The sequence below is a fragment of the Cydia amplana genome, chromosome 1, assembly GCF_948474715.1.
Source record: "Cydia amplana chromosome 1, ilCydAmpl1.1, whole genome shotgun sequence".
NCBI lineage: Eukaryota > Metazoa > Arthropoda > Insecta > Lepidoptera > Tortricidae > Cydia > Cydia amplana.
The window spans coordinates 19,217,384-19,230,156 of NC_086069.1; the positions used below are offsets into that span (position 1 = coordinate 19,217,384).

The 12,773-nt window shown below is 37.5% G+C and overlaps 1 protein-coding gene across 1 annotated transcript in view; it reads right to left on the reverse strand.

Annotated features, from left to right (window-relative positions):
• Positions 1-1,737: 1,737 nt before the first annotated feature.
• LOC134649956 (neural cell adhesion molecule 2-like) overlaps positions 1,738-12,773 on the reverse strand; it is a 124,474-nt gene continuing 113,438 nt past the window's right edge. The window contains exons 10-11 of the mRNA XM_063504761.1: positions 6,177-6,272; positions 1,738-2,010 (exon numbers count right to left, since the gene is read on the reverse strand). Coding sequence (XP_063360831.1) covers positions 1,820-2,010; positions 6,177-6,272 — 287 coding nt within the window. The 3' untranslated portion in view covers positions 1,738-1,819. The remainder of the gene's footprint in view (positions 2,011-6,176; positions 6,273-12,773) is intronic.

Here is a 12,773-nt window from a genome sequence, read left to right on the forward strand (position 1 = left end):
TTAACAAGTCCTCTAATCTTAACACCTAGCTGCTTAAATTGAGGTTAACAAGTCGTAGACTATTTACAAAGCCAAACCAACCCGATAACTATATAAGTAGTTTACCATGTACCATGTCTAAGTTTATTATGGTTAAGTCAGTAATATAAACAACATTACGCACGTTTTACTGCTACTAATCTGTTATTGCAAGAATCTTCAGGGAATAATTTATATATTAACATATTAGTATGATATATTTCTTTGATTTTGATACCGCACCGCACCATTTGTATTTAAGCTAAAAGTAATGGACCAAAATTCGGAAAATCTTAAACAAATTATGATAGTTGGGGTAATTCTGTGATTGCAATTTTATCCGATCCATGTGTTTTTGTCTATAGTAAAAATAAAAATAAACCGAATTGTTAGGCATTATGCATGGTAATCGTGTATTCGCATTAGTACATTTTAAGTTGAGGATATTTTTGATTAGGATTTTTTTTAAGGATAAAGATACCAAACTTATTAATAGCTTGCAAAATATGCCACTTAACTTGGTGTCCTTCTCAATAAATATTTTTATAATTATTACGTACCTACCTAATAACACGAAAGCATAATTATGTTATATCTAAATGGCTAAGCTTGCAAATGAATTTAATTCTTGTTTGCGAAATATTACATGTACCTATTTAACTTACATTTGGTGGCATACTTACACATTTTAAACATTTATATTGCAGCCATTTAGTTTTTGGACTAAGAGCTAGCCCAGAAAAAAGGAAAAGAATTTTGAGAGAAACCAAACCCCTAGTTATTTTGCTATAGGTACGATCCTTTAAGTATTAGTAGAGTTGACATTCTGGCCGCTACGGAATAGGTCTCAGTGCTGTTACTATTTAACAATGACTGTGTGTTCTGGCCTGTGCCAGCAAAGTATGTTTTAATTCGTATGGCTCCGGGCTCTGCTGTCATTTCCGCTAGGCTATTGCAATGCAAATGAAGTGTTTTTAGCAGTGTGTCTCCGTATGTTTGTGTGTCGGTGTGTGGATTTTGTGTTGTGTAACCGCTGCGCCGTAACAAGCCGATTTTAATGAATGAAACGTAAATAAAATCGTCTTGATATCGCGGTTTCTTTACACGTATAGGTATATTACAATGCAATTGATCTCTACAAATAAACAGCTGTCAGACATCCATACGCAGTCAGTAGGTAGCAAAAATAATATAGCTAACTAATTAGAGACTTTCAAAATCCTTTTTCCGGAACTAGCTCTTCATATATTTGTTATAAGAAAGATTGAATAGTACAAAATAGTAATGTAGCTATTCTAAAGTAATTATACAAGTATTGTCTATCTACAATAAAATTTTGTGATGTTCGTAAATGTCCAAGGGACAAGGTTTTTTATCAAGCTCTACAACAAAGCTTTTTGCACATTTACACTTTAAAAACATTTGTAAAAAATGTCCCAATGAAATCATTTATTCCGGGATAAGCTACGGTGCCGTTTAAATACATTTTGGATATCACGTATACTAGAATCTGTGCATCAGCTACGAGAACCAAGCAGCATTGTGTTAGTGTACTAAAATGGCGCCATAGCCAATCCTACACCTCTCCTCCTCCTCAATCCTCCTCCCCGGTATAAAATCAACAATTAAATGGCTAACAAAACTGACGTTGAGCTACCCACATAACAGTCGTCACCTATTCTTAACTAACTGATAAGATAAGAAAGAGACGATACTTCAACAAGTTATGTTAGCCGTTCCGGAGAAAAATTTTCAACGAAAGCAATATCATTAGACATATTTTTCTAGTTGGCATAAAACGCTAGTATCTTAGGGAGACATATAAGGCGAAGATAAGTAACCCAATCGATTTGGTTAAGGTAGCAGCTCCATCTGTTGTTTTAGGGAACCCTACGACGTCGAACCAGTCGGATTGGCCTGCAATATTTCGTGTCGCTACTCGTACGTGGTACTCTGTAGACTTGTCCAAATTGCCGATTGTAAACGTAGTCTCTGAAACAAAATAAATTAAACTTTGAGAAAAAGATGGTCTATGTAGAAATGTGGGTCTACATCTATTGTCTGTTGGGTTGGGTTGAAGAACCAGAAGTGGTAGGCAATTGATATGTTACATTACACCTTGCATTAAATAAGGCTCGGTCAATTTTTTGTATGACAGTGACAAAAAGCTCCTGTCAAATCCAATAATGAAAAACCATTATTTTTTTTTATTATGAGGATTTTGCCTATTAATAACTGCAGCAAAAGTTCCTAAAAAGATTAAAAGATTTTTACGCAGACTATGCCACTAAATGGTACCAATTTGGTCTACATAGACTATATAGGTCTTAAGATCAGCCTGTCAAAGTGGCTTGATTGTTTCAATAGGTATCTGTATTCTATGATATAGGACTAGCTGTTGCCCGCGACTTCGTACGCGTGGATTTGTATATTGGTGGTTATAAATTCTACATTAGCTTAGAACATTATGCAGCAAAAGATAGCAGTAGGGACGGTTAATCATTTGTTAATTATCATACAACGCATGAGATTTGCCTTTCACAACCTGGCTACGAAGTTTCAAGCCCCTAACTGAATAAAATTGTTTTCGATAATCTCAATATAATCTCTCTCAACCCCCAGAAGATTTTCAAGTCCACTATTTAATAAAACCTACTACCTAACTACCTATTTACGAAGTTTGAAGTTCCTAGCTTTAAATAAAATTTGAACCCTCTACCAACTCTCAACCCCTGTTTAAACTTTTAGGGCATGAATTTTTAAAAACGCTGAAATTACTTTTCTTGTATTGTAATAATATGCCTTTATACAACGATTCAAGTCCCGTACTTACAAAAAATATTGACCTCCATACAAATTTTCAACCCCTTTTTCACCCCCTCGGGGGATGAATTTTTAAAAACTCTGAATAGGTTTTTTTGTTTTTTAATAAAATACCTTTTTACGAAGTTTCAAGTTCCTAGCTTTAAATAAAATTTGAACCCTATACAAACTTTCAACCCCTTTTGGACCCTTATAGGGTATGAATTTTTAAAAACGCTGAAATTACTTTTCTCGTATTCTAATAATATGTCATTATACAAAGATTCAAGTCCCGTACTTACAAAAAATATTGACCTCCATACAAATTTTCAACCCCTTTTTCACCACCTTAAATGTTGAATGTTGAAAAACGCTAACAATAGTTTTCTTCTCTTTTAATGAAATAACTTTTTACGAAGTTACAAATTCGTAGGTTAAAATAAAATATAAACCCTATACAATCTTTTAAGGGATGAATTGTTGAAAACGCTGAAATTACTTTTCTTGAGAATTAATAATATGGCTTTATAGTTTTATACAAAGATTCAAGTCCCGCAATCTAAAAACTATTTGATCTCCGTACAAACTTTCAACCCCTTTTTCTCCAACTCGGGGGATGAATTTTTATAAACACTGAAATTTGTTTTGTTGTTTTTTAATTTAATACCTTTTTGCGAAGTTTCAAGGTCTTAGCTTAAAATAAAATTTGCACCCCAAGACAAAGTTTCATCCCCTTTTTTACCCCCTTAGGGGTTGAATTTCCTAAAACGTCGCAATTCCTTTTTTTGCAATCGGCTATTATGCCTTTCTAAAAAGTTTCAAAGCATTTGTAATGGATTCAAACTTTCAACCCCTTTTTAACCCTGTTAGGGGATGAATTTTCAAAAACGCTGAAATTACTTTTCCTGTCTTATAATAATATACCCATATACAAAGTTTAAAGTCACACACTCACAAAAATATTTGATCTCCATACAAACTTTCAACCCCTTTTTCACCACCTTGGGGGATGAATTTTCGAAAACGCTGAAATTAGTTTTCTTATTTTTTTATATAATACATTTTTACAGAGTTTCAAATTCCTAGCTTAAAATAAATCTTGAACCCCATACAACCTTTCATCCCCTTTTTAACCCTTTTAAGGGCTGAATTTTTAAAAACGCTGAAATTACTTTTCTTGAGTTTTAATAATATGGCTTTATACAAAGACTCAAGTCCCGCACTCTCAATAATATTTGATCTCCGTACAAACTTTCAACCCCTTTTTCACCACCTCGGGGGATGAATTTTTAAAAACGCTGAAATTAATTTTCTTGTTTTTTAATTTAATACGTTTTTGCAAAGTTTCAAGGTCCTAGCTTAAAATAAAATTTGCACCCCAAGACAAAGTTTATTCCCCTTTTTTACCCCCTTAGGGGTTGAATTTCCTAAAACGTCGCAATTACTTTTTTTTGTAATCGGCTATTATGCCTTTCTAAGAAGTTTCAAAGCATTTGTAATGGATTCAAACTTTCAACCCCTTTTTAACCCTGTTAGGGGATGAATTTTCAAAAACGCTGAAATTACTTTTCTTGTCTTATAATAATATACCCATATATAAAGTTTAAAGTCACACACTCACAAAAATATTTGATCTCCATACAAACTTTCAACCCCTTTTTCACCACCTTGGGGGATGAATTTTCGAAAACGCTGATATTAGTTTTCTTATTTTTTTATATAATACATTTTTACAAAGTTTCAAATTCCTAGCTTAAAATAAATCTTGAACCCCATACAACCTTTCATCCCCTTTTTAACCCTTTTAAGGGCTGAATTTTTAAAAACGCTGAAATTACTTTTCTTGAGTTTTAATAATATGGCTTTATACAAAGACTCAAGTCCCGCACTCTCAATAATATTTGATCTCCGTACAAACTTTCAACCCCTTTTTCACCACCTCGGGGGATGAATTTTTAAAAACGCTGAAATTAATTTTCTTGTTTTTTAATTTAATACGTTTTTGCAAAGTTTCAAGGTCCTAGCTTAAAATAAAATTTGCACCCCAAGACAAAGTTTATTCCCCTTTTTTACCCCCTTAGGGGTTGAATTTCCTAAAACGTCGCAATTACTTTTTTTTGTAATCGGCTATTATGCCTTTCTAAGAAGTTTCAAAGCATTTGTAATGGATTCAAACTTTCAACCCCTTTTTAACCCTGTTAGGGGATGAATTTTCAAAAACGCTGAAATTACTTTTCTTGTCTTATAATAATATACCCATATATAAAGTTTAAAGTCACACACTCACAAAAATATTTGATCTCCATACAAACTTTCAACCCCTTTTTCACCACCTTGGGGGATGAATTTTCGAAAACGCTGATATTAGTTTTCTTATTTTTTTATATAATACATTTTTACAAAGTTTCAAATTCCTAGCTTAAAATAAATCTTGAACCCCATACAACCTTTCATCCCCTTTTTAACCCTTTTAAGGGAGGAATTTTTGAAAACGCTGAAATTAGTTTTCTTGTTTTTTAATATAATATATTTTCACAAAGTTTCAAATTTCTAGCTTAAACTAAAACTTAAACCCCATACAACCTTTCATCCCCTTTTTAACCCCCTTAGGGGTTGAATTTTTCAAAATCGCTTCTTATCTCTTGTACACTTTACAAATGCAACCTAGTGTGCAAATTTCAACCTTCTAGCTTTTGTAGTTTCGGCTCTGCGTTGATGAATCAGTCAGTCAGTCAGTCAGGACACTTGCATTTATATATATAGATTAAATATAGTCCAGACGAGACGCTATCTGTCTGTCTATCGCACTAAAATGTAAGAGTGATAGAGAGACAGAAAGCGTTACTTTAGCTTAAGAGTAGCACAAAATGTAGACGGCATTCCAGCTTTCACATTTAACGCTGAAAGCGCTGGTGGCCTAGCGGTAAGAGCGTACGACTTGCAATCCGGAAGTTGCGGGTTCAAACCCCGGCTCGTACCAATGAGTTTTTCGGAACTTATGTACGAAATATCATTTGATATTTACCAGTCGCTTTTCGGTGAAAATATCGTGAGGAAAACGGACTAATCCTAATAAGGGCCTAGTTGCCCGTCTGGGTTGGAAGGTCAGATGGCAGTCGCTTTCGTAAAAACTAGTGCCCATGCCAATTCCTGTTATTCCTGGGATTAGTTGCCAAGCGGACCCCAGGCTCCCATGAGCCGTGGCATAATGCCGGGGGAAGATGACATTTACATTAGTGGGAGCGAAATGCACTGCGAGTTTAATATTGAATCTTTATCAAAGTTAGAAAGACACTTTCTCATGTCTCTGTTTTTCTTTCGTATATTTAAAGTAGTGTTTATGATAACATTCTTACCGTTATCGGAAGTAATGTCGAACGTGTATTGCGTCCCATTCAGCCAGTATGGTACCGTAAACCCCTCCATGTGCGGTACAACTTCGAAGACGTAACCTGGAATAAGGTAATGAAAGATTGTTTTAAATAACTAGTGATATACTTAGGATTGTTGCGGCCCTCAGAAATTGAGTTCTGATGAAAACGAATAATAAAATATATTATATGATTTCGGTTTTGGGGTAATTATCTCAACGAATTTTTTTTGCGGCGGAGCTGATAATGACAGTGTGGACTAATTGTTTCACAATGGTATTTTTTTTCTGAAAACCTTACATAAATTATTATCATATGCCAAATTGCAAAATGTTATAAAAGTTATTGTTATTTATGAAAAAAAAATTTTTTCGCCGTTATTATAATTTTGGTGTACTGTCCCGAATCCATTTTTCTTGAATGATTTCTATAGTAGAACCATAACATCCATTGATTTAACTAAAACTTCACAAACTTTTACTCGTTATTAGTCTACGTATAGGTAATATAAGAAAATAAAAGTCAAGATTAGTACATGAATTGATACTCTAAACTAAGCATTAATAGTTGTCTAAAAGAGTAAATTTTGGTGGTAAATATTGTAAATGATTTTTACGGTCGAACGAAAAGCAACAAGGCTAACAAACGTGTAGTAACCTGTTAATTCAGTTCTGAGCGCCTACCGCAAACCACGTTCGACGTGTTGCCTCTCTGTCGCACTTGTAAATTCGTACGTAAGTGTGACAGGGAGGTAACACGTCGAACGTGGTTTGCGGTAGGCCCTCTGCTCCGGCACTGAGCGATGATGATGAGTCGTATGACGCTAGATCTGTCCAGCAAACGCATGGATTGTGTATTAAAATACTTTTTAATGCAATTTTGGTGGTATCTAAGTCCAGGGACCCGCCCGCTATCCCTTATAGAGGGTTTTGTAAGGGTATTGCATAAGGCTTAACTCACCATACCCTTTGCCAGACGATACCCTTTCATTAAGCCTTTAAAACCCTTATATAAAGCTAGCCCATTTGAGTAATCGGTAGCCCAATACCCTTACAAAACCGTTATCATCCGCTCCGCATATGGCTTATAAGGGCTACCCTTATACCCTTATATAAGGGAAGCCCTTTCAGCATATAAGCGTGCTAATTTAAACCGTCTACCTTGTTCATAAAACACACATTACTTCGAATCCGAGCGATCGTCGGCGACGGCGGTTTGATGTGAGCGGCTTTCGCGCGCTTCCAAATGATCGAAGCCGCTCTTGTTGAAATACGGTTCAATTTTCAATGGCAAAGAGTTGTGATTGGTTGTTGCTTTTCTCGGGTCGAGCGCATCGTCACGGCGCTTTAGTCTTAGACACGTGCCGATGTTATCAATAACTCCCGTTGCAAATAATATACCTATTGCTACTCATTACGAATCAAACTTAGAATAAAAAAAAACCTACGATGCCAAAACCGAAAGTTGACGCCGTTCACCGGTATTTTATATATGACTAGCTGTTGCCTGCGACTTCTTACGCGTGGATTTGTATATTGGTGGTTATATATTCTACATTAGCTAAGAACATTATGCAGCAAACAAAAGATAGCAGTAGGGACGGTTAATCATTTGTTAATTAGGTATTCTTCAACGCATGAGATTTGTCTTTCACAACCTGGCTACGATGTTTCAAGCCACAAACTGAATAAAATTGTTCTCGATATAATCCCTCTCAACCCCCAGAAAATTTTCAAGACCACTATTTAATAAATCCTACTAACTACTCATTAACCGCTTTCAAAAAAAAGGAGGTTCTCAGTTTGACCCGTATGTATGTATATTTATTTGTTCGCGATTATCTCGCGTTTGGCTGAGCCGATTTTGATGCGGTTTTCAGAAAAGTGTTTGTTACATTCTGGAGAAGGTTTTAGTATACATAGATCTGAGCTGATGCTGAACCCTGGCTGTTCCTAGTGGAACTCAGGTTTGGTGCAACATAGGCAGGCTGTTTTGCTCATCCGACACGCCTTGATGAGAACTTGGGAGAGCAGTACCTACCCCAAGGGGTGCCATCCATTTGGCATAGTTTTTTATGTCCGAAACGTATTATGCATAACAAGTTTCGCATAATTTATTCATGACGAATGTTTATCTTGCCGAAAATGTATTGAGCATAATTAGTAATTAGCCGAATGCTTGCTTACCCGAAAATGCTGTTAGCATAATATCGGCATGGCCGAATTTTAACATGCATACTGTTGTGTAGCATATCTCTAATTTAGCAGATTTTTCAAACGCCGAAATCATGTCCGAATGTATGTCCGAAACAACAATATACGTATTAAATAACAATAAACATCTGTAACACCACGGATTGCGACAAATAAATGATTATATGATTATTATTTTTGATTATTGCAATAATCAATGGTAAGGCACTCTATGTTAGGTTTTTTTATGCAAAAAAGGGTCTAGAACGCAAAATGACCAATTTTTGTATATTACTAAGTAGATTAGGTTCGTTAGTTACCTTTAGATGGCCGAAGGCCAAACAGTACAGAATAGGGGCCCCGCGGCAGCGGGGCTCCGGCGACATCGCTAACGTAAAGATACAGCGAAAAAAATAATGTTGGCATTTTGCGTTGTACACCGTTCGCGATGTAGACTAAAAGAGACAACAACACTTATGTGAGAGGGGAAGGGGTGGGGGGTGCGGGGGGCTCAGCCCCCCGCATTGAAAAGCAGGTGCACATTCTACAACAGTATAGGTACCTAGTACAATAAAAGAGACCGGAATTGGATATTCATGCTTTATTTATTATTAAATGGATTTTGTTACATCATGACAATTTCATGTAAAATGCTACACTAATTTTAAATTAGCCGCAATTGCCTTTAAAAATCCAACTTTTGTGTAATCAGACTTATGTTGTATAATTTGATTTATACGGTAGGTTCTGTCTAGAACGCGTTTCTTTTTTGATGGTGGTGGGGCACCTATATTCAGCTTTTGAATTTCTATCATTGAATATTTTAGCTCCTTTATTAAATTGTTTGAAAGGTTGTAAAAACCGGTGTGTTTTTTGCCCACTATTGAATTTATTCTGTGGTGCCAAGATTCCGCGTTATTTTGTGTTCGTGGTGGTGTGTGGTGGTGTTATTATCAATTAATTCTGTAGTGCTCCAGTGACGTGGTTCACATTGAGGTGGGTGTGAATTAGTTCCCCAGACGTAGTTGTCATGAAACCATTGAGCAATAATTTTAGCTTCTGGGGATATATTAGCACGCCATTCATCGAAATGTACTGGAATTTCTTCTGGGGATAAATAGGATAGTGCAAACAAGCATTTAATTTCTTGGGCAAATTTCACATCATTTCCGTATAATGTTTGAAAGCCGCTTTCTTGTATTTTTCTATATATAATTTGGCCCAGGTGGAAATTGCAACCTTTTATAATGATATCGTCGAAATATTATGCGATTTTATGTTATGCGATGGTAAGTTTCTGTTTAATGAATTTATGCGTAAATAATATTCTGTCTCAGCACAATTAGGTCTTTCCAAATTATGCGTACCAACCATTCGGCTTAGTTTAGATATGCGTAATAGCATTCTGGGACATATATTTATGCGACATCAGTTTCTGCGTATCTACTATTATGGCAATACTGCGTATGCAATTTTGAATTATTCCAAAATAAATTATGCGTATACAAGGGGAACCCTACCCAAGATAGAGCTGATGCTGAACCCTGGATGTACCTAGTGGAACTCAGGTTTGGTGCAACATAGGCCCACGCTATTTAGGTCATCCGTCACCTCTTGATGAACACTTGGGAGAGCAGTACCCAAGATAGAGCTGATGCTGAACCCTGGCTGTACCTAATGGAACTCAGGTTTGGTGCAACATAGGCCCAAGCTATTTTGGTCATCCGTCACATCTTGATGAGCACTTGGGAGAGCAGTACCCAAGATAGAGCTGATGCTGAACCCTGGCTGTACCTAGTGGAACTCAGGTTTGGTACAACGTAGGCCCACGCTATTTTGGGCATTTGTCACATCTTGATGAGCACTTGGGAGAGTAGTACCCGAAATAGAGCTGATCCTGTACCCTGGCTGTACCTAGTGGAACTCAGGTTTGGTGCAACATAGGCCAACGCTATTTTGATCATCCGTCATATCTTGATGAGTCACTTGGGAGAGCAGTACTCGAAATAAAGCTGATGCTGAACCCTGGCTGTACCTAGTGGAACTCAGGTTTGTTGCAACATAGACCCACGCTATTTTGGTCATCCGTCACATCTTGATGAGCACTTGGGAGAGCAGTACCCGAAAAAGAGCTGATGCTGAACCCTGGCTGTACCTAGTGGAACTCAGGTTTGTTGCAACATAGGCCCACGCTATTTTGGTCATCCGTCACATCTTGATGAGGACTTGGGAGAGCAGTACCCGAAAAAGAGCTGATGCTGAACCCTGACTGTACCTAGTGGAACTCAGGTTTGTTGCAACATAGGCCCACGCTATTTTGGTCATCCGTCACATCTTGATGAGCACTTGAGAGAGCAGTACCCAAGATAGAGCTGATGCTGAACCCTGGCTGTACCTAGTGGAACTCAGGTTTGGTACAACATAGGCCCACGCTATTTTGGGCATTCGTCGCATCTTGATGAGCACTTGGGAGAGCAATACCCATTATAGAGCTGATGCTGAACCCTGGCTGTACCTAGTGGAACTCAGGTTTGGTGCAACATAGGCCAACGCTATTTTGATCATCCGTCATATCTTGATGAGCACTTGGGAGAGCAGTACCCGAAATAAAGCTGATGCTGAACCCTGGCTGTACCTAGTGGAACTCAGGTTTGTTGCAACATAGGCCCACTCTATTTTGGTCATCCGTCACATCTTGATGAGCACTTGGGAGAGCAGTACCCGAAAAAGAGCTGATGCTGAACCCTGGCTGTACCTAGTGGAACTCAGGTTTGTTGCAACATAGGCCCACGCTATTTTGGTCATCCGTCACATCTTGATGAGCACTTGAGAGAGCAGTACCCAAGATAGAGCTGATGCTGAACCCTGGCTGTACCTAGTGGAACTCAGGTTTGATGCAACATAGGCCCACGTTATTTTGGTCATCCGTCACATCTTGATGAGTACTTGGGAGAGCAGTACCCAAGATAAAGCTGATGCTGAACCCTAGCTGTACCTAGTGGAACTCAGGTTTGGTGCAACATAGGCCCACGCTAATTTGGTCATCCGTCATATCTTGATGAGCACTTGGGAGAGCAGTACCTAAGATAGAGCTGATGCTGAACCCTGGCTATACCTAGTGGAACTCAGGTTTGGTGCAACATAGGCACACTTTGTTTTGGTTAACCGACTTGTCGTCGTGTGCCTATGTTGCAGAGTTCCACTAGGTGGGTCGATCAACATTTTTCAAACCACCTGCGGTTTCCAGAAAAGTGTTTGTTACAGTCTGGAGAAGGTTTGAAAAACCAATCGGACCCGGTAGGTGGCGATGCTATCGGTATACCTACCAACAAATTTAAGTTGCTGAAACCGATTTAGATAAAATAGTGGGAGTGGGAGTCGGACTCGGACTGGGACTGGGACTGGAAGTGGGAGTGGCAGTGGGAGTGGGAGCAATATATGTACATACAAATCGTTTGGCACCGAAATGTCATATTGTGTTTTGTCGCGATTATCATCGAGTTAGGCCATCACCAACATTAGTAGGCAGTTACTTACTAGCCCAAAACTAAATGGATGGAGAGCTTAACAAACTATTATTTTAGCCCAAACCCTGAAGTAAATGAAGTACCTATCACTAAAAAGTAAAAAATAAAATAAAATAAATAAAAAAGAATAAAAAAATAAAAATAAACAAAAAGAAAACCAAAACAAAATAACGTAATATAACTTCTTAAAAAAAAGCCTTCAAAAAAAGCCTTATAAAACTAAGTGGAGAGCCTAACAAACTAGTATTTTAGCCCAAAACCTAATATAACTGAAGTACTTATCACTAAAAAGTAAAAAATAAAATAAGTAAATAAAATAAACAAAAAGAAAACCAAAACAAAATAACGTAATATAACTTCTTAAAAAAAAGCCTTCAAAAAACCAACCCACTGAAAAGCACAAAATAATTTTTATATGGCACCCCTATACGTGTCCAGTCCCTATCCTGTCGTAAACCAAATTTCTGCCAAAAAGTAATTAATACCAAAATAGTAGGTTTTACCAAACCTGAGTTCCACTAGGTACATCCAGGGTTAAGCATCAGTTCTATCTTGGGTACTGCTCTCCCAAGTACTCATCAAGATGATTCGGATGACCAAAACAGAGTGTGCCTATGTTGCACCAAACCTTAGTTCCACTAGGTACAGCCAGGGTTCAGCACCAGCTCTATCTTGGGTACTGCTGTCCCAAGTGCTCATCAAGATATGACGGATGACCAACATAGCGTGGGCCTATGTTGCAACAAACCTGAATTCCACTAGGTACAGCAAGGGTACAGCAACAGCTCTATCTTGGGTACTGCTCTCCCAAGTACTCATCAAGACGAGCCGGATGACCAAATCAGTGTGTGCCTATGTTGCAC